We start from the raw sequence: 19,374 nt of genomic DNA, 5'->3' as shown, positions 1-19,374 counted from the left end.
GTGATCTCCTTACAGACAGTGATCTCCTTACAGGCAGTGACCTCCTTACAGACGGTGATCTCCTTACAGACGGTGACCTCCTTACAGGCGGTGACCTCCTTACAGACAGTGACCTCCTTACAGACAGTGATCTCCTTACAGGCAGTGATCTCCTTACAGACAGTGATCTCCTTACAGGCAGTGACCTCCTTACAGGCAGTGACCTCCTTACAGGCAGTGATCTCCTTACAGGCAGTGACCTCCTTACAGGCAGTGACCTCCTTACAGGCAGTGACCTCCTTACAGGCAGTGAGCTCCTTACAGGCAGTGAGCTCCTTACAGGCAGTGACCTCCTTACAGGCAGTGAGCTCCTTACAGGCAGTGATCTCCTTACAGGCAGTGATCTCCTTACAGACAGTGATCTCCTTACAGGCAGTGACCTCCTTACAGGCAGTGACCTCCTTACAGACAGTGACCTCCTTACAGACAGTGATCTCCTTACAGGCAGTGATCTCCTTACAGACAGTGATCTCCTTACAGGCAGTGACCTCCTTACAGGCAGTGATCTCCTTACAGGCAGTGACCTCCTTACAGGCAGTGATCTCCTTACAGGCAGTGACCTCCTTACAGGCAGTGAGCTCCTTACAGGCAGTGACCTCCTTACAGGCAGTGATCTCCTTACAGGCAGTGACCTCCTTACAGGCAGTGACCTCCTTACAGACAGTGAGCTCCTTACAGGCAGTGATCTCCTTACAGGCAGTGAGCTCCTTACAGGCAGTGATCTCCTTACAGGCAGTGATCTCCTTACAGGCAGTGACCTCCTTACAGACAGTGATCTCCTTACAGGCAGTGACCTCCTTACAGGCAGTGACCTCCTTACAGGCGGTGAGCTCCTTACAGGCGGTGATCTCCTTACAGGCGGTGACCTCCTTACAGGCGGTGACCTCCTTACAGACAGTGAGCTCCTTACAGACAGTGATCTCCTTACAGGTAGTGATCTCCTTACAGGCAGTGAGCTCCTTACAGGCAGTGACCTCCTTACAGGCAGTGACCTCCTTACAGGCAGTGATCTCCTTACAGGCAGTGAGCTCCTTACAGGCAGTGATCTCCTTACAGGCAGTGAGCTCCTTACAGGCAGTGATCTCCTTACAGGCAGTGACCTCCTTACAGGCAGTGACCTCCTTACGGGCAGTGATCTCCTTACAGGCAGTGAGCTCCTTACGGGCAGTGATCTCCTTACAGGCAGTGACCTCCTTACAGGCAGTGATCTCCTTACAGACAGTGACCTCCTTACAGGCAGTGATCTCCTTACAGGCAGTGAGCTCCTTACAGGCAGTGACTCCTTACGGGCAGTGACTCCTTACAGGCAGTGACCTCCTTACGGGCAGTGACCTTCTTACAGGCAGTGATCTCCTTACGGGCAGTGACTCCTTACGGGCAGTGAGCTCCTTACGGGCAGTGACTCCTTACGGGCAGTGACCTCCTTACGGGCAGTGACCTCCTTACAGGCAGTGACCTCCTTACGGGCAGTGACTCCTTACAGGCAGTGACTCCTTACAGGCAGTGACCTCCTTACGGGCAGTGACCTTCTTACAGGCAGTGATCTCCTTACAGGCAGTGATCTCCTTACGGGCAGTGATCTCCTTACGGGCAGTGACTCCTTACAGGCGGTGATCTCCTTACAGGCAGTGACCTCCTTACAGGCAGTGAGTTTCTTACAGGTAGTGAGCTCCTTACAGGCAGTGACCTTCTTACAGGCAGTGATCTCCTTACGGGCAGTGACTCCTTACAGGCAGTGACTCCTTACAGGCAGTGAGCTCCTTACAGGCAGTGACCTCCTTACAGTGATCTCCTTACAGGCAGTGACCTCCTTACGGGCAGTGATCTCCTTACAGGCAGTGACCTCCTTACAGGCAGTGACCTCCTTACGGGCAGTGACCTCCTTACAGGCAGTGACTCCTTACAGGCAGTGAGCTCCTTACAGGCAGTGACCTCCTTACGGGCAGTGATCTCCTTACAGGCAGTGACTCCTTACAGGCAGTGAGTTTCTTACAGGTAGTGAGCTCCTTACAGGCAGTGAGCCGCAGTTTGGGTACACCCCATGTTGGAGGTCACACCCTTTCTCCACACCTCTACATCTTGGCCTCACCCCTGTAGATGTGCATTTGGACCCTGGGGGACAGGAAACTTTTTTTTAAATATGTCCTTTCTGGGGGGTTTTGTCAGGAGACTCATTTCCTCTTTTTTCTTCTGCATTGACACACCCCCTGTACACTTCTGCTTGATTTGCATATGGCTTCTACATTAAATTTCTAATGACTGGCACGTCGAATCTTTATGAAAAAGGTGTCATCATTACTGGGGTACAATCACCTGCACTGCCGTAACACTATTACTATATGTTAAAGTGTATTGACAGGTCCCCTTTAAAGGGGTTCTCCTCTCTGGGACATTTGTAGCCTGTTGTTTGTTTGGTAATTTTCGGTGAAGTGAATGAAGATCTGCACATCTATAATCACGCAGCGGTGTGCCATTCCTGAAATACAGGTGGCCGAGATCTTTCAGACTTTTTTTTTCCCGACATATCCCTTTAATGCTTATATCCTGTTCTGTTTTCATTGAACCAAAATTCTTTTTTCTTCAGATAAAAAAAAAATACAATTAAAAAATGCAAAAAGTTTTAGTTACTTTTTACTGTTTATTTTTTTTTTTACACATTTATTTTTACACTTTTATCTATTTTTACTATTTCTATTTTGATTTTTCACTTATTTTGTCGTCTATTGTGTTTTTTTTTTTTTTTTTCATTAAATCTTCACCGCGCAGCCTGCCTGATGACGAGGGTGGTAATTACATTTACACTTGTCGGATTTCTCGCAGCATGTGATTGGCTGGTGTCTTGGCTCCGCCCCTTTGTGTTATGACGTTGGATATGTAAATATTGGCTAACCAGGAGAGACGCCGGCTGCACCTTGTACTTGTTAACGCTTTCCCCGTAAATTATTAATAATCTTGTAAAACTATAACCGTCTGTAAACTAAAGTCGTATGTAATGGTATAGAGTCCTGTGTGACATGGTGGCTTAGATACACAGCTCAGCAGACAGTATCACACATTTGGCTTAGACACATCTCAATAGACAGCATAGGCTTAGATACACCTCTGAGCCGACAGTATCACAAACGAAAAGCTTAGTTACACTTGAAAAGTATCAATTAGGAGAGTCTTAGATACATAGGATTAAATATATAATCTCAGAAAATGGTATCACACATGATAGGCTTAGATACACTATCTTAGTAGCTTTTAGAGACTTATATACTGAGCAGACAGTATCACACATGACTGGATTAGACACATCTCAGTAGACAGTATAGGCTTAGATACACCTCTCAGCAGACAGTATCACATACGATGTGCTTAGGTACACTTGAACAGTATAATTTACGAGAGATTTAGATACATAAATTCGGAACACAGTGGTAAGCTTAGATACACTAGCTCAGCAAATACTATAAAAGTCTATAGGCTGAGATACAATTCTCAGCAGTCTGTACCACATATCTTGGACTTAGATACTCTTTAACAGTATCGCACCAAAACTTAGACATACCTCTTATCAGACAGCATTAAATGTAATGGGCTTAGATACACTTTTACAGTATCATACAGGAGAGATTTATATACATAGCTCAGCAGACAATAAGCGTAGGTACACTCAGGTGGTATCACCCATGATAGGCCTAGATACACTGTTACACACAGAAAGCTTAGATACACTGGCTCATCAGGTAATACCATAATGGGCTTAGATACACACTAATAAATGGTGCTTGAGCTCATGATGGCTTTTTTTTAGCTGGGACTCTCATCATGTCACTGTCACATTTAAGGGGTCCTCCAACCTTCAGAGATCAGCGCAGATATGGCCCCAATGTCTTATAGATGGGGGGAGGGGTCCTAACCAGGGACTCCTCCCCAGAGGTGGGATATGCTACTCATGTATAAAGTTGGAGGACCCCTTTAACTCCCCTAGTCTCAGTAATATGCGGGCGCTCGGAGACGTGATGCTATTTTGGGTACAGGATGAGGTTTGGCCAGTCGCGTCACCACCTCCATGTCTTGAAATAAGGATGTGGCGTCGGGTCTTGTAGACAGGATGGGGCTGATTGTAGTAACCTGCGGCCGATCTGCTGCCGGGGTCACAGCTGGACACAGATCGCATCAGGAGCCAATAATTCAGGTTATTTCTGATCCTAGGTCATAGAGAAACCAGCAGTGAGCTGCTGTTGACGGATCTGCTCTCCCTATCAAGTGTCTCTGATTACTAGTTTAAAGGGCTATATACTTAGGCTACAGCTGGGGTCGCACAACTAACGTTGTTATTATTATAAAAATCATTTCTGACTCTCATGAGACCTCTGCCCCCATCCATAGAGATTTTGTCCGTCTCCTCAAGAGCACACAGCTCCTTGTTTCTCAGGTGTGGAGGCATCTTATCCAGACTCAGGTTTCAGATGTTCTGTGGGATTTGGATCAGGGCTCATAGGAGCCACCTCAGAAGAGTCCGATGCTTTGCTCTTCCCTGTTCTCGGATTTTTCTGGGTCACTATCCTGTTGGAGGACCCATGACCTACAGCTCAGACCGAGCAGCACATTTTGCTCCAGAATGCCTTGGTAGTCTTGAGATTTCATTATACACAGTACAGATTCAAGAGCCCCTGTGCCAGATGCAGCAAACCCATCCCAAGAAATAACTGAGCCTCCACCATGTTTAGCAGCAGGTACAACGTTTCTTTTCTTTGTAGGCTTCATTTTTTAATCTATGAATATAGAGCTGATGTGAAGCCAAAAAGCTCCAGTTCTGTCTCCTTCTTCCATTGGACATTCTTCTAGAAGCTTTGTGGCTCATCAGTGTGCATTTTGTCATCCAGTCTCACTTTTTTATGATATAATTTCAGTGGGCTTCCTCCTCGGTCATCTTCCATGAAGTCCACTTTGGCCATACAGTGACGAAGGGTGCAACTTGACCCTGATGGACCTTGACCTTGGAGGCCTCCTCTAATATTTGGAAGTTGTTTTGAGCTCTTTGGTTACCATTCATATTATCAGTCTCTTCAATTTCTCTCCAATTTTCCTCTTTCAGTCACATCCAGGGAGGTCGGCCACAATCCCCCAGACTTTACACTCCAGAATAATATATGCAGCTGGAGTAACAGGAACATCAAGCTATCTGGAGACGTCTTATAGCCTTTACCTTAAACTTTTTCTCTCTAATATTCTTTCTAATCTCCTGAGACAACTCTCTCCTCAGCTTTCTTTGCTCCATGTTCAGTGTGATAAACACCGTGATCCCAAACAGCACCATGACTACTTTTCACTTTCTAAATAGGCGACTGACTGATAGTTTGTAGACACCCGTGATGATAATTTCGGGACACATCTTAGTTTTACATGTCCCTATGTTCAAATTATTTTTACTATTTTTTCTAGGAGAGTACCATCATTTGTGTCCAGGCAATTTTCATTAGTTTGTTTAAACTTTTCTGTTGAACCAAAATTTGGTTTATATTTAGTTGATATTGTGTACATTTATATTGAAAATTACTTTTGTCAGTTCCAGGTTAATTAAGTGACTATTGTTTGCATTTGTTACTTTAATAGAAGGTACCAACAGTTTTGTCCACGTGCGTAAGATGATTTGTTCGTTTTTTACTGGATTTCTTTGTGAGTTTTGTCGACATAAAAATGGCAATTTCCTTTTTCTTTACGGCATTTATCTTATGGGTTCATTTTTTTTTTTTTGGTATTTTCATATATCATACTTTTAGGGACGTGATGATACCAGATCTGGATGTGTTTATTTTTTTTAAATATCTTTATTTTTAGATTGGGAAAATTGGGGCGAGTGATTCAAACCTTTGTCTTTTTTGTTTTTTTATTCTTTTCATTTTTTTACAAAACTTTTTGGAACTATATATACTTTTTTCTGAACCAATTTATAAAAAAAAAAAATAGTATTTAATGGGACAAAGGGGTTGAGCAACTTTAAAAAGTAATATATTTTTGTAATACTGTTTTTTTTTTTTTAAATTCTCCCACTAGTTGAAGCAGCGATTCTTTGAATAAATAGTATAAAAATTAGTATTATAACCTGTCAATGGTACATTCTGGAATTTCCCCGTAGTCAGAAGACAATGGCAAACTGTGGGGGTCTTCATTAGGCTTCCAGCTGCATATTGATCCATGGGGAGCCCCCTTTCTCTTTCAAACACCTTAGATGCCCAGGTCGTTATTGACTGCGGCATCCAAGGGGGTAAATCAGTCAGGATCTGAGTTATCTGCAGCAGGAGCCGGACTATATATACAGCTGTGCTCAAAAGTTTACATACCCTGGGAGAATTTTTGCTTTCTTGTCCTTTTTTCAGAGAATATGAAAGATAATAGCAAAACTTTTTCTCCACTCATGGTTAGTGGTTGGGTGAAGCCATTTATTGTCAGACTACTGTGTTTTCTCTTTTTTAAATCATAATGACAACCTAAAACATCCAAATGACCCTGATCAAAAGTTCACATACCCTGGTGATTTTAGGCTGATAACATGCACAGAAGTTGACACAAATGGGTTTGAATGGCTGCTAAAGATAACATCCTCACCTGTGAACTGTTTGCTTGTAACCAGTGTGTGTGCATAAAAGCCGAGTGAGTTTCTGGGATCCAGACAGACTCTTGCATCTTTCATCCAGCCACTGACATTTCTGGATTGTGAGTCATGGGGAAAGCAAAAGAATTGTCAACGGATCTACAGGAAAAGGTGGATGAACTGTATAAAACAGGAAAGGGATACAAAAAGATATCCAAGGAATTGATAATGCCAGTCAGCAGCGTTCACACTGTGATTAACAAATGGAAAATCAGGGGCTCTGTAAAAACAAAACCAAGGTCAGGGAGACCAACAAAAATGTCATCCACAACTGCCAGGAAAATTGTTCGGGATGCTAAGAAAAACCCACAAATAAAATCAGCTGAAATACAGGACTCTCTGAAAACTAGCGGTGTGGCTGTTTCAAGATGCACAATAAAGAGGCACTTGAAGAAAAATGGTCTGCGTGGTCGAGTCGCCAGAAGAAAGCCATTACTGCGCAAATGCCACAAAGTATCTCGCCTACAATACGCAAAACAGCACAGAGACAAGCCTCAAAACTACTGCAACCAGGTCATTTGGAGTGATGAGACCAAAACTGAACTTTTTGGCCACAACCATAAACGTTACATTTGGAGAGAGGTCAACAAGGCCTATGATGAAAGAAACACCATTCCTACTGTAAAGCATGGAGGTGGATCGCTGATGTTTTGGGGATGTGTGAGCTACAAAGGCACAGAAAACTTGGTCAAAGTTGAAGGAAAGATTAATGCAGCAAGTTATCAGCAAATACTGGAGGCAAATTTACACTCATCAGCCCGGAAGCTGCGCATGGGACGTACTTGGACGTTCCAACATGACAACGATCCTAAACACAAGGCCAAGTTGATCTGTTACTTTTGATTAGGGTCATTTGGATTTTTTGGGTTGTGATTATGATTTAAAAAGAGAAAACACAGTAGTTTGACAATAAATGGCTTCACCCAACCACTGACCATGAGTGGAGAAAAAGTTTTGGTGTTATTCATATTCTCTGAAAAAAGGCCAAGAAAGCAAAAATTCTGCCGGAGTATGTAAACTTTTGAGCACAACTGTAGTCTGCCATGATCTCATAGCTCGAGCCTTTATAACGGGTATATTCATCACATTCCGGGCACTATCAGCCACTCGTGACAAGTAGATCCATCATTTGTCGCTGAGGAGTTAAGCTGCATAATACTTTATACTCTAGTCACATCCAGAGCTGCTTTCACAATTGCTGCCTTGTGCACAGAGCTCCACTAACATAATCCACGTTCAGCTAAAAATGGTGCTGGCGTCGGAGGGCCCCCTGATTCCAAGGGTCCTGTTGCGTTGCACCCTCTGTCACAACGGTCATTACACCCGTGTGTAGTGGTGAAGAAATACATGTTTGTTTGTTTGTTTGTTTTTTATAAATCTTTGATGACTCCTTTTAATATTTTTTTCACAAATGCTTTTTATCATCTATCATCAAGAGCTGGTGCTAAGTGTCCGATCTATCAGGACCCCACTGCGAGAACCCCCACCGATCACTAGGGGAGATCCCAATCTCCCACTCATTCTGCCACAGGTGGGATTGAATGGATCAACCTGGACCTGTGTGACCTCTGCTGCTCCATTCATGTCTATGGGGCTGATGGACGAGTGCACTGTGCAGAGCTGCTCCATTCATGTCTATGGGGCTGATGGACGAGTGCACTGTACAGAGCTGCTCCATTCATGTCTATGGGGCTGATGGATGAGTGCACTGTACAGAGCTGCTCCATTCATGTCTATGGGGCTGATGGACGAGTGCACTGTGCAGAGCTGCTCCATTCATGTCTATGGGGCTGATGGATGAGTGCACTGTGCAGAGCTGCTCCATTCATGTCTATGGGGCTGATGGAGGAGTGCACTGTGCAGAGCTGCTCCATTCATGTCTATGGGGCTGATGGACGAGTGCACTGTGCAGAGCTGCTCCATTCATGTCTATGGGGCTGATGGACGAGTGCACTGTGCAGAGCTGCTCCATTCATGTCTATGGGGCTGATGGACGAGTGCACTGTGCAGAGCTGCTCCATTCATGTCTATGGGGCTGATGGACGAGTGCACTGTGCAGAGCTGCTCCATTCATGTCTATGGGGCTGATGGACGAGTGCACTGTACAGAGCTGCTCCATTCATGTCTATGGGGCTGATGGACGAGTGCACTGTGCAGAGCTGCTCCATTCATGTCTATGGGGCTGATGGATGAGTGCACTGTACAGAGCTGCTCCATTCATGTCTATGGGGCTGATGGACGAGTGCACTGTGCAGAGCTGTTTTATTGGAGCAAAATATAAAAAGTAAATTTCTGCAGTTACCGGATGATTGAAATGGCCTCAAGGGCTAAATAAATCTGTATGTCTGCATTCAATGTCAGAGGGATGTCTTATTGTGTAATCTATCTATCTATTATCTATCTATTATCTATTTATTATCTATCTATCTATTATCATCTATCTATCTATCTATCTATTATCTATCTATCTATTATCATCTATCTATCTATCTATTATCTATCTATTATCATCCATCTATCTATTATTTATCTATATATCTATCTATTTATCTCACTTTATCTGTCTGTTCTATATTTAACCTTTTATTTTGCGCCTTCTCGGTTTTACACTTCGGGGCGCTTGCAGTTACAGGTCTTAGTTCTCAGTTTCCCCCTTCTTCTTTCCTCCCTGACTCCCCACCCATACCGTGCACCGCTGTGTCCCTCTGAGCTTCCTTCTTGCGGTTGGAAAATTCTCTGCTCTGTTTTGAAATAATTTGTCACTAAAGTTTCCATCATGTGACTTCTGACAACTCAACCACACAATCCTCTTGTGCAAAATGCAAACTGCGCGGTGGGGAACTATGGCAGGTGCCTCATAACATAATGGTGTCTGATAAGCAAGTGCATTGTGGATGTGATGGCCGCGAGCCAGATACCTGCAGTGTCCCGAAATATCTCACCTTACACTAATCCAAAACAAATATGTCAGAATTTTACTACATCCCCATAACAATTTACACTGCAAGTCAACATTTAATGCTGAGCAGCTTTGCAAATATTTTACTGATCCTGAGTTACATCCTGCATTATACTCCAGAGCTGCACTCACTATTCTGCTGGTGCAGTCACTGTGCACATACATTACATTACTGACCCTGAGTTACATCCTGTATTATACCCCAGAGCTGCACTCACTATTCTGCTGGTGCAGTCACTGTGTACATAGATTACATTACTGATCCTGATTAACATCCTGTATTATACTCCAGAGCTGCACTCACTATTCTGCTGGTGCAGTCACTGTGTACAGACATTACATTACTGATCCTGAGTTACATCCTGCATTATACCCCAGAGCTGCACTCACTATTCTGCTGGTGCAGTCACTGTGTACATACATTACACTACTGATCCTGAGTTACATCCTGTATTATACTCCAGAGCTGCATTCACTATTCTGCTGGTGCAGTCACTGTGTACATACATTACATTACTGATCCTGAGTTACCTCCTGTATTATACCCCAGAGCTGCACTCACTATTCTGCTGGTGCAGTCACTGTGTACATACATTACATTACTGATCCTGAGTTACCTCCTGTATTATACCCCAGAGCTGCACTCACTATTCTGCTGGTGCAGTCACTGTGTACATACATTACATTACTGATCCTGAGTTACCTCCTGTATTATACCCCAGAGCTGCACTCACTATTCTGCTGGTGCAGTCACTGTGTACATAGATTACATTACTGATCCTGATTAACATCCTGTATTATACTCCAGAGCTGCACTCACTATTCTGCTGGTGCAGTCACTGTGTACAGACATTACATTACTGATCCTGAGTTACATCCTGCATTATACCCCAGAGCTGCACTCACTATTCTGCTGGTGCAGTCACTGTGTACATACAGTACATTACTGATCCTGAGTTACATCCTGTATTATACCCCAGAGCTGCACTCACTATTCTGCTGGTGCAGTCACTGTGTACATACATTACATTACTGATCCTGAGTTACATCCTATGTTATACCCCAGAGCTGCACTCACTATTCTGCTGGTGCAGTCACTGTGTACATACGTTACATTACTGATCCTGAGTTACATCCTGTATTATACTCCAGAGCTGCACTCCCTATTCTGCTGGTGCAGTCACTGTGTACATACATTACATTACTGATCCTGAGTTATATCCTGTATTATACTCCAGAGCTGCACTCACTATTCTGCTGGTGCAGTCACTGTGTACATACGTTACATTACTGATCCTGAGTTACATCCTGTATTATACTCCAGAGCTACACTCACTATTCTGCTGGTGCAGTCACTGTGTACATACATTACATTACTGATCCTGAGTTACATCCTGTATTATACTCCAGAGCTGCACTCACTATTCTGCTGCTGCAGTCACTGTGTACATACATTACAATACTGATCCTGAGTTACATCCTGTATTATACTACAGAGCTGCACTCACTATTCTGCTGGTGCAGTCACTGTGTACATACATTACATTACTGATCCTGAGTTACATCCTGTATTATACTCCAGAGCTGCACTCACTATTCTGCTGCTGCAGTCACTGTGTACATACATTACATTACTGATCCTGAGTTACATCCTGTATTATACTCCAGAGCTGCACTCCCTATTCTGCTGGTGCAGTCACTGTGTACATACATTACATTACTGATCCTGAGTTATATCCTGTATTATACTCCAGAGCTGCACTCACTATTCTGCTGGTGCAGTCACTGTGTACATACATTACATTACTGATCCTGAGTTACATCCTGTATTATACCCCAGAGCTGCACTCACTATTCTGCTGGTGCAGTCACTGTGTACATACATTACATTACTGATCCTGAGTTACATCCTGTATTATACCCCAGAGCTGCACTCACTATTCTGCTGGTGCAGTCACTGTGTACATACATTACATTACTGATCCTGAGTTATATCCTGTATTATACTCCAGAGCTGCACTCACTATTCTGCTGGTGCAGTCACTGTGTACATACATTACTGATCCTGCGTTACATCCTGTAGTATAACCCAGAGCTGCACTCACTATTCTGCTGGTGCAGTCACTGTGTACATACATTACATTACTGATCCTGAGTTACATCCTGTATTATACCCCAGAGCTGCACTCACTATTCTGCTGGTGCAGTCACTGTGTACATACATTACATTACTGATCCTGAGTTACATCCTGTATTATACTCCAGAGCTGCACTCACTATTCTGCTGGTGCAGTCACTGTGTACATACATTACATTACTGATCCTGTGTGATGCTGTGCACTGCGGGAGATGTGTGTTTGCTCTGCAGTACTGATGTATTATTATTATTATTATATATTTTTATTGCGCCATTTATTCCATGGCGCTTTACATGTGAACGGGGCAAATATAGACAAGTACAATAAACCTGAGTAAAACACGGCACACAAGTGCAGGAGGAGAGAGGAGCAATGTACAGAGTTTCTCTGCTCCCAGGATGCAGAATGATATATGGTAGTATCTGATCTAGGTTATTGGGCCTCTGGTAGCAGTTGTTTGCTCTAATCCACTGCCTGTACCTTCCGGTCCTGATTACGGCTTATAAATGAGGCCAAGTGACCACAATTTTTTTATACAGGTTGCAATATGGTGGAAAAAAATGTGTCAGAAAATCTTTGTTGATTAATTAGAAAACCACATCAAATATTATGAGAACAATCTATTATCTATCTATTATCTATGTTATCTAAGGGTTATACCCCTTTCACCTCCAGAGCTGCACTCAAACTTCAGCTACTTGCCCTTGCACACAGACATTTAGATCTATCTCTGAGCTCTCTCTGTTCAGTGGTTACATCCGAATCATTTGCAATATAGTAAAATCATCTTTTCATGACATTGTTCTTACATCTCTGACGTTTTGTTACTTTCCTCTGCTCTTATAGAGGCGTGAAAACTCTTATTACAACTTTACTTTCGCTCATGTGAGGTTCTCTGTTATATTTAGAGGCTTATTTGTGTATTAACAGACGTATTGTTATCTGCTGCGGGTATTTTTACTCTATTTTGCATTCTTCTCACCAGTTGTTACTTATCGGTATTAGTTTTCCATTCATATTGATTTATGCATCTGTAGAGCGCCACCTTGTGGAAAACAGAAGTGAAAATGTATTGATTTTATTAATGTTCTGAAATTCCACAGCTGGTACCACGGGTATCTCTCTGGGCCAGATGCAGAGAAGTTACTACAGCAAAAGGGGGAACCATGGACATTCCTTGTCAGAGAAAGTCGTAGTAAACCGGGAGACTTTGTCATCTCTGTTCTGACGGCAGATGTAAAAGATGGGAAACCCCGGGTGACGCACATTAAGATCATTTGTGAGGTAAAATGTTTATGTACAAGAATATAACTACTATAATACTGCTCCTATGTACAAGAATATAACTACTATAATACTGCTCCTATGTACAAGAATATAACTACTATAATACTGCTCCTATGTACAAGAATATAACTACTATAATACTGCTCCTATATACAAGAATATAACTACTATAATACTGCTCCTATGTACAAGAATATAACTACTATAATACTGCTCCTATGTACAAGAATATAACTACTATAATACTGCCCCTATGTACAAGAATATAACTACTATAATACTGCCCCTATGTACAAGAATATAACTACTATAATACTGCCCCTATGTACAAGAATATAACTACTATAATACTGCTCCTATGTACAAGAATATAACTACTATAATACTGCTCCTATGTACAAGAATATAACTACTATAATACTGCCCCTATGTACAAGAATATAACTACTATAATACTGCCCCTATGTACAAGAATATAACTACTATAATACTGCTCCTATGTACAAGAATATAACTACTATAATACTGCTCCTATGTACAAGAATATAACTACTATAATACTGCTCCTATGTACAAGAATATAACTACTATAATACTGCTCCTATGTACAAGAATATAACTACTATAATACTGCCCCTATATACAAGAATATAACTACTATAATACTGCTCCTATGTACAAGAATATAACTACTATAATACTGCCCCTATATACAAGAATATAACTACTATAATACTGCCCCTATGTACAAGAATATAACTACTATAATACTGCCCCTATGTACAAGAATATAACTACTATAATACTGCTCCTATGTACAAGAATATAACTACTATAATACTGCCCCTATATACAAGAATATAACTACTATAATACTGCCCCTATGTACAAGAATATAACTACTATAATACTGCCCCTATGTACAAGAATATAACTACTATAATACTGCCCCCTATGTACAAGAATATAACTATTATAATACTGCTCCTATGTACAAGAATATAACTACTATAATACTGCTCCCTATGTACAAGAATACAACTACTATAATACTGCCTCCTATGTACAAGAATATAACTACTATAATACTGCTCCTATGTGCAAGAATATAACTACTATACAACTGCTCCTATGTACAAGAATATAACTACTATAATACTGCCCCTATGTACAAGAATATAACTACTATAATACTGCCCCTATGTACAAGAATATAACTATTATAATACTGCCCCTATGTACAGAAATATAACTACTATAATACTGCTCCTATGTACAAGAATATAACTACTATAATACTGCTCCTATGTACAAGAAAATAACTACTATAATACTGCCCCTATGTACAAGAATATAACTAGTATAATACTGCCCCTATGTACAGAAATATAACTACTATAATACTGCTCCTATGTACAAGAATATAACTACTATAATACTGCTCCTACGTACAAGAATATAACTATTATAATACTGCTCCCTATGTACAGGAATATAACTACTATAATACTGCCCCCTATGTACAGGAATATAACTACTATAATACTGCCCCTATGTACAAGAATATAACTACTATAATACTCCCCCTATGTACAAGAAAATAACTACTATATTACTGCTCCTATGTACAAGAATATAACTACTATAATACTGCACCTATGTACAAGAATATAACTACTATACTACTGCTCCTATGTACAAGAATATGACTACTATAATACTGCTCCTATGTACAAGAATATAACTACTATAATTCTTCCCCGTATGTACAAGAATATAACTACTATAATACTGCTCCTATGTACAAGAATATAACTACTATAATACTGCCAGAATATAACTACTATAATACTGCTCCTATGTACAAGAATATCACTACTATAATACTGCCCCTATGTACAAGAATATAACTACAATAATACTTCTCCTATGTACAGGAATATAACTACTATAATACTGCCCCTATGTACAAGAATATAACTACTATAATAATGCTCCTATGTACAAGAATATAACTACTATAATACTTCTCCTATGTACAAGAATATAACTACTATAATACTGCCCCCTATGTACAAGAATATAACTACTATAATACTGCCTCCTATGTACAAGAATATCACTACTATAATACTGCTCCTATGTACAAGAATATCACTACTATAATACTGCCCCTATGTACAAGAAAATAACTACTATATTACTGCTCCTATGTACAAGAATATAACTACTATAATACTGCTCCTATGTACAAGAATATAACTACAATAATACTTCTCCTATGTACAGGAATATAACTACTATAATACTGTCCCTATGTACAAGAATATAACTACTATAATAATGCTCCTATGTACAAGAATATAACTACTATAATACTTCTCCTATGTACAAGAATATAACTACTATAATACTGCCCCCTATGTACAAGAATATAACTACTATAATACTGCCTCCTATGTACAAGAATATCACTACTATAATACTGCTCCTATGTACAAGAATATCACTACTATAATACTGCCCCTATGTACAAGAATATAACTACTATAATACTGCCCCTATGTACAAGAATATAACTACTATAATACTGCTCCTATGTACAAGAATATAACTACTATAATACTGCTCCTATGTACAAGAATATCACTACTATAATACTTCTCCTATGTACAGGAATATAACTACTATAATACTGTCCCTATGTACAAGAATATAACTACTATAATACTTCTCCTATGTACAGGAATATAACTACTATAATACTGTCCCTATGTACAAGAATATAACTACTATAATACTGCCCCCTATGTACAAGAATATAACTACTATAACACTGTCCCTATGTACAAGAATATAACTACTATAATACTGCTCTTATGTACAAGAATATAACTACTATAATACTGCCCCCTATGTACAAGAATATAACTACTATAACACTGCCCCTATATACAAGAATATAACTACTATAATACTGTCCCCTATGTACAAGAATATAACTACTATAATACTGCTCTTATGTACAAGAATATAACTACTATAATACTGCCCCCTATGTACAAGAATATCACTACTATAATACTGCCCCCTATGTACAAGAATATAACTACTATAATACTGTCCCTATGTACAAGAATATAACTACTATAATACTGCTCTTATGTACAAGAATATAACTACTATAATACTGCCCCCTATGTACAAGAATATAACTACTATAACACTGCCCCTATATACAAGAATATAACTACTATAATACTGTCCCCTATGTACAAGAATATAACTACTATAATACTGCTCTTATGTACAAGAATATAACTACTATAATACTGCCCCCTATGTACAAGAATATCACTACTATAATACTGCCCCTATGTACAAGAATATAACTACTATAATACTGCTCCTATGTACAGGAATATAACTACTATAATACTGCCCCTATGTACAAGAATATAACTACTATAATACTGCCCCCTATGTACAAGAATATAACTACTATAATACTGCCCCCTATGTACAAGAATATAACTACTATAATACTGCCCCTATGTACAAGAATATAACTACTATAATACTGCCCCTATGTACAAGAATATAACTACTATAATACTCCTATATACAAGAATATAACTACTATAATACTGTTCCTATGTACAAGAATATAACTACTATAATACTGCTCCTATGTACAAGAATATAACTACTATAATACTGCTCTTATGTACAAGAATATAACTACTATAATACTGCTCCTATGTACAAGAATATCACTACTATAATACTGCCCCTATGTGTTATTGTGGATGTTATTCTTTGTCTCTGTAGGGGGAGAATTATTCGTTGGGGGATATAAGGTTTGATTCTCTCACGGATTTAATTGAAGCCTATAAGAAGCGTCATATAGAAGAAGTTTCTGGAGCCTACGTTTACTTGCAAAAGGTGAGAAAAGAACTTGATGATGTGGTGAGTGGAGATCTGCGGTATTATATTTCCTCCTCTATACTATGGACTACATTGGGTATTATACTTCTTGTGTCAGGACATTCTCAGCGTTATATATGGGGGGTTATGTGATAAACATTCGCTTTGGCTCCTCGTTTCCTCTCTCCTCGGGGTTCTCATTTATCTTCCTCCCTCCGTCCATTTCTCCCACAGCCGTACCACTCCACCAGAGTTAACGCAGCTGACATTGAGAGTCGCATGAAGGAACTAGACAAAAAGTCTGAAAAAGAGGAAACATCGAAGGCTGGATTCTGGGAAGAGTTTGATGTAAGTCCTCCGTGGTTCACCACCCAATTATGTAATAAGACATTGCTCTTGGGGGGTTTATTTATTTTAGGGGGATGTCTCAGTTTAGGATTGTTAGGTTGAAACCCCCTACTCTAGGCTCAGGCACACTAGGCCCCCAAATAAAGGGGTTCTGCAGCCCCCAATAGAGTAGACTATTCAGCCCCAATTACTAGAGTCAGTCCTCCTAACCCCCAAGTCAGATCTTCCTCACCCCGAGTCGGATCCTCCTTCCCCCTGATTCGGTTCCTCCTCACCCCCTGTAGCGTGTTCTCCTCACCTGCCAAGCTGGGTCCACCGCTATCAATGATTTGGGTCCTCCTCACCCCTCGAGTCGGGTCTTCCTCACCCCTCGAACCGGATCTTCCTCATCCCTCGAGTCGGGTCCTCCTCACTCTTCGAGTCATGTTCTCCTCACCCCTCAAGTCGAATCCTCCTAACACCCCCCGAGTTGGGTCCTCCCAACATCCCGAGTATGGTCCTCTTTCACCCCCAGAGTCGAGTTCCCCTTGCCCGCGGGCACCTTAGCACTGGGACTTGGTGAGGACCCTTCTCAGGAATGATGGGAGTAAGGAAATATACGGGATTGGTCTCGAGTTCTAATTGGACTTTTAGTTCTGGGGATCTGGATTAATTTTAGATTGTGATCTGGATAGAAATCAGTCTTGAGGCCCGGTCTGCTGTGTGAGTTTATTTTGGGGTCTGGTCTGGATTAATTTTTGGGTCTGAAAAACTTTGGGGTCTGATTATACTTTAGGATCTGATATTATCACGTGTCCTACGATGGGGTCTTTATTTAGAAATCTAGACTGTGACATTAATTTATTTTGGGGTCTCAATTTATTTTTGAGCCTGGATATTTTTGGGGGACTTGGGGATCTGGATTTATATTGGCTTCTAGTCTTGGGTAGAAATTTTTTTTAGAGGTCTGTTTTCAATTTAATTTTTCTTTTGGTCTGGGGTGGGGTCTGAAATATTTTGGGGTCTGGTCTGGATGTATTCTGGGGTCTGGTCTGGATGTATTCTGGGGTGTTTTTTGGGGGGTTCAGGTTCTGATTTTTTTTGGGGGGGAGGTGTCTTGATTAATTTGGGGATTTGGTCTGGGGTCTCTTTTCTTTGAGCCTGGATGTTTTTGGGATTCTAGATTTAATTTGGGGCCTGGTCTTAGGGGTTTGGTCCGAATTATCTTCTTTTTCTATCCCTCTTTTACGCTGCCTTTTTAGTAGGACAGTCCCACTCTGGTGAATTTTTTCATTTATTCCACAGAAAACGTAATTTTTGACCGCCCTCAATCGCTCGTGTTCGTACACTCTCCTTTCTTGCCTTTATCTAAAGCAGATGAGCCGATCCTATGGGGTTTTACAGGGTGTTTTAGGTCAGGATGGGGCACAGAATGTCTCCGGTCGCTTGGGCAAGGAGCTGAGGAGTCACGAGACAGGGAAGGAAACGTCACTCAGAAATGGCTGATGACTACGGGGGGGAAATCTAAAGAATCTGATGTCGTTTCCTTCAGACGTTGGCCAAGAAAGTTCTTCTAGTTCTTAGATTTGTCCGTTAGACACCACAGCCATCCGAGCTTCACCACGAGGCGTCATGGTGGTAGATGTCAGTGTTTGGTGCGGATTACTGAGGGCTTCTTCATTCATCTTACGTCTTTCTCCTCATCAGGTTCTTCAGAAACAGGAATCCAATTTATGCTACGAGAGGACGGAGGGTCAGAGGCCGGAAAACAAAAGCAAAAACCGCTACAAAAATATCCTTCCCTGTGAGTTTGCCTGAATCTCAGCCATGACCTTCTTTTCACCTCATTTGTGTCCATGTTCGGGTCATGCGCCCACACATGTGTATATGAGCATCCGTGGAGGTTTATTTATTCATTTTTTCACCCTTTCTTCACGCTACGTCCTTCTATCCACCATTGAATGTGAATGTTGATGTTGGAGCTCCACTTTACCACATCACACTGCTTTCCGGGAAGTTTTTCTGCCCAAGTCTTCCAGGAGAGCCTCCATTTT

At 41.0% G+C, this 19,374-nt stretch overlaps 1 protein-coding gene across 2 annotated transcripts in view; it reads left to right on the top strand.

Annotated features, from left to right (window-relative positions):
- Nucleotides 1-19,374, top strand: part of PTPN6 (protein tyrosine phosphatase non-receptor type 6) — a 52,102-nt gene that overhangs the window by 18,100 nt on the left and 14,628 nt on the right. For both annotated transcript variants that reach the window (XM_077258198.1, XM_077258197.1), the window contains exons 4-7: nucleotides 12,883-13,063; nucleotides 16,898-17,011; nucleotides 17,228-17,341; nucleotides 19,028-19,124. In XM_077258198.1, coding sequence (XP_077114313.1) covers nucleotides 12,883-13,063; nucleotides 16,898-17,011; nucleotides 17,228-17,341; nucleotides 19,028-19,124 — 506 coding nt within the window. The remainder of the gene's footprint in view (nucleotides 1-12,882; nucleotides 13,064-16,897; nucleotides 17,012-17,227; nucleotides 17,342-19,027; nucleotides 19,125-19,374) is intronic.

The sequence above is a fragment of the Ranitomeya variabilis genome, chromosome 4 (genome assembly GCF_051348905.1).
Source record: "Ranitomeya variabilis isolate aRanVar5 chromosome 4, aRanVar5.hap1, whole genome shotgun sequence".
NCBI classification, from domain to species: Eukaryota; Metazoa; Chordata; class Amphibia; order Anura; family Dendrobatidae; genus Ranitomeya; species Ranitomeya variabilis.
This window is presented reverse-complemented; position numbering and strand designations above follow the sequence as displayed.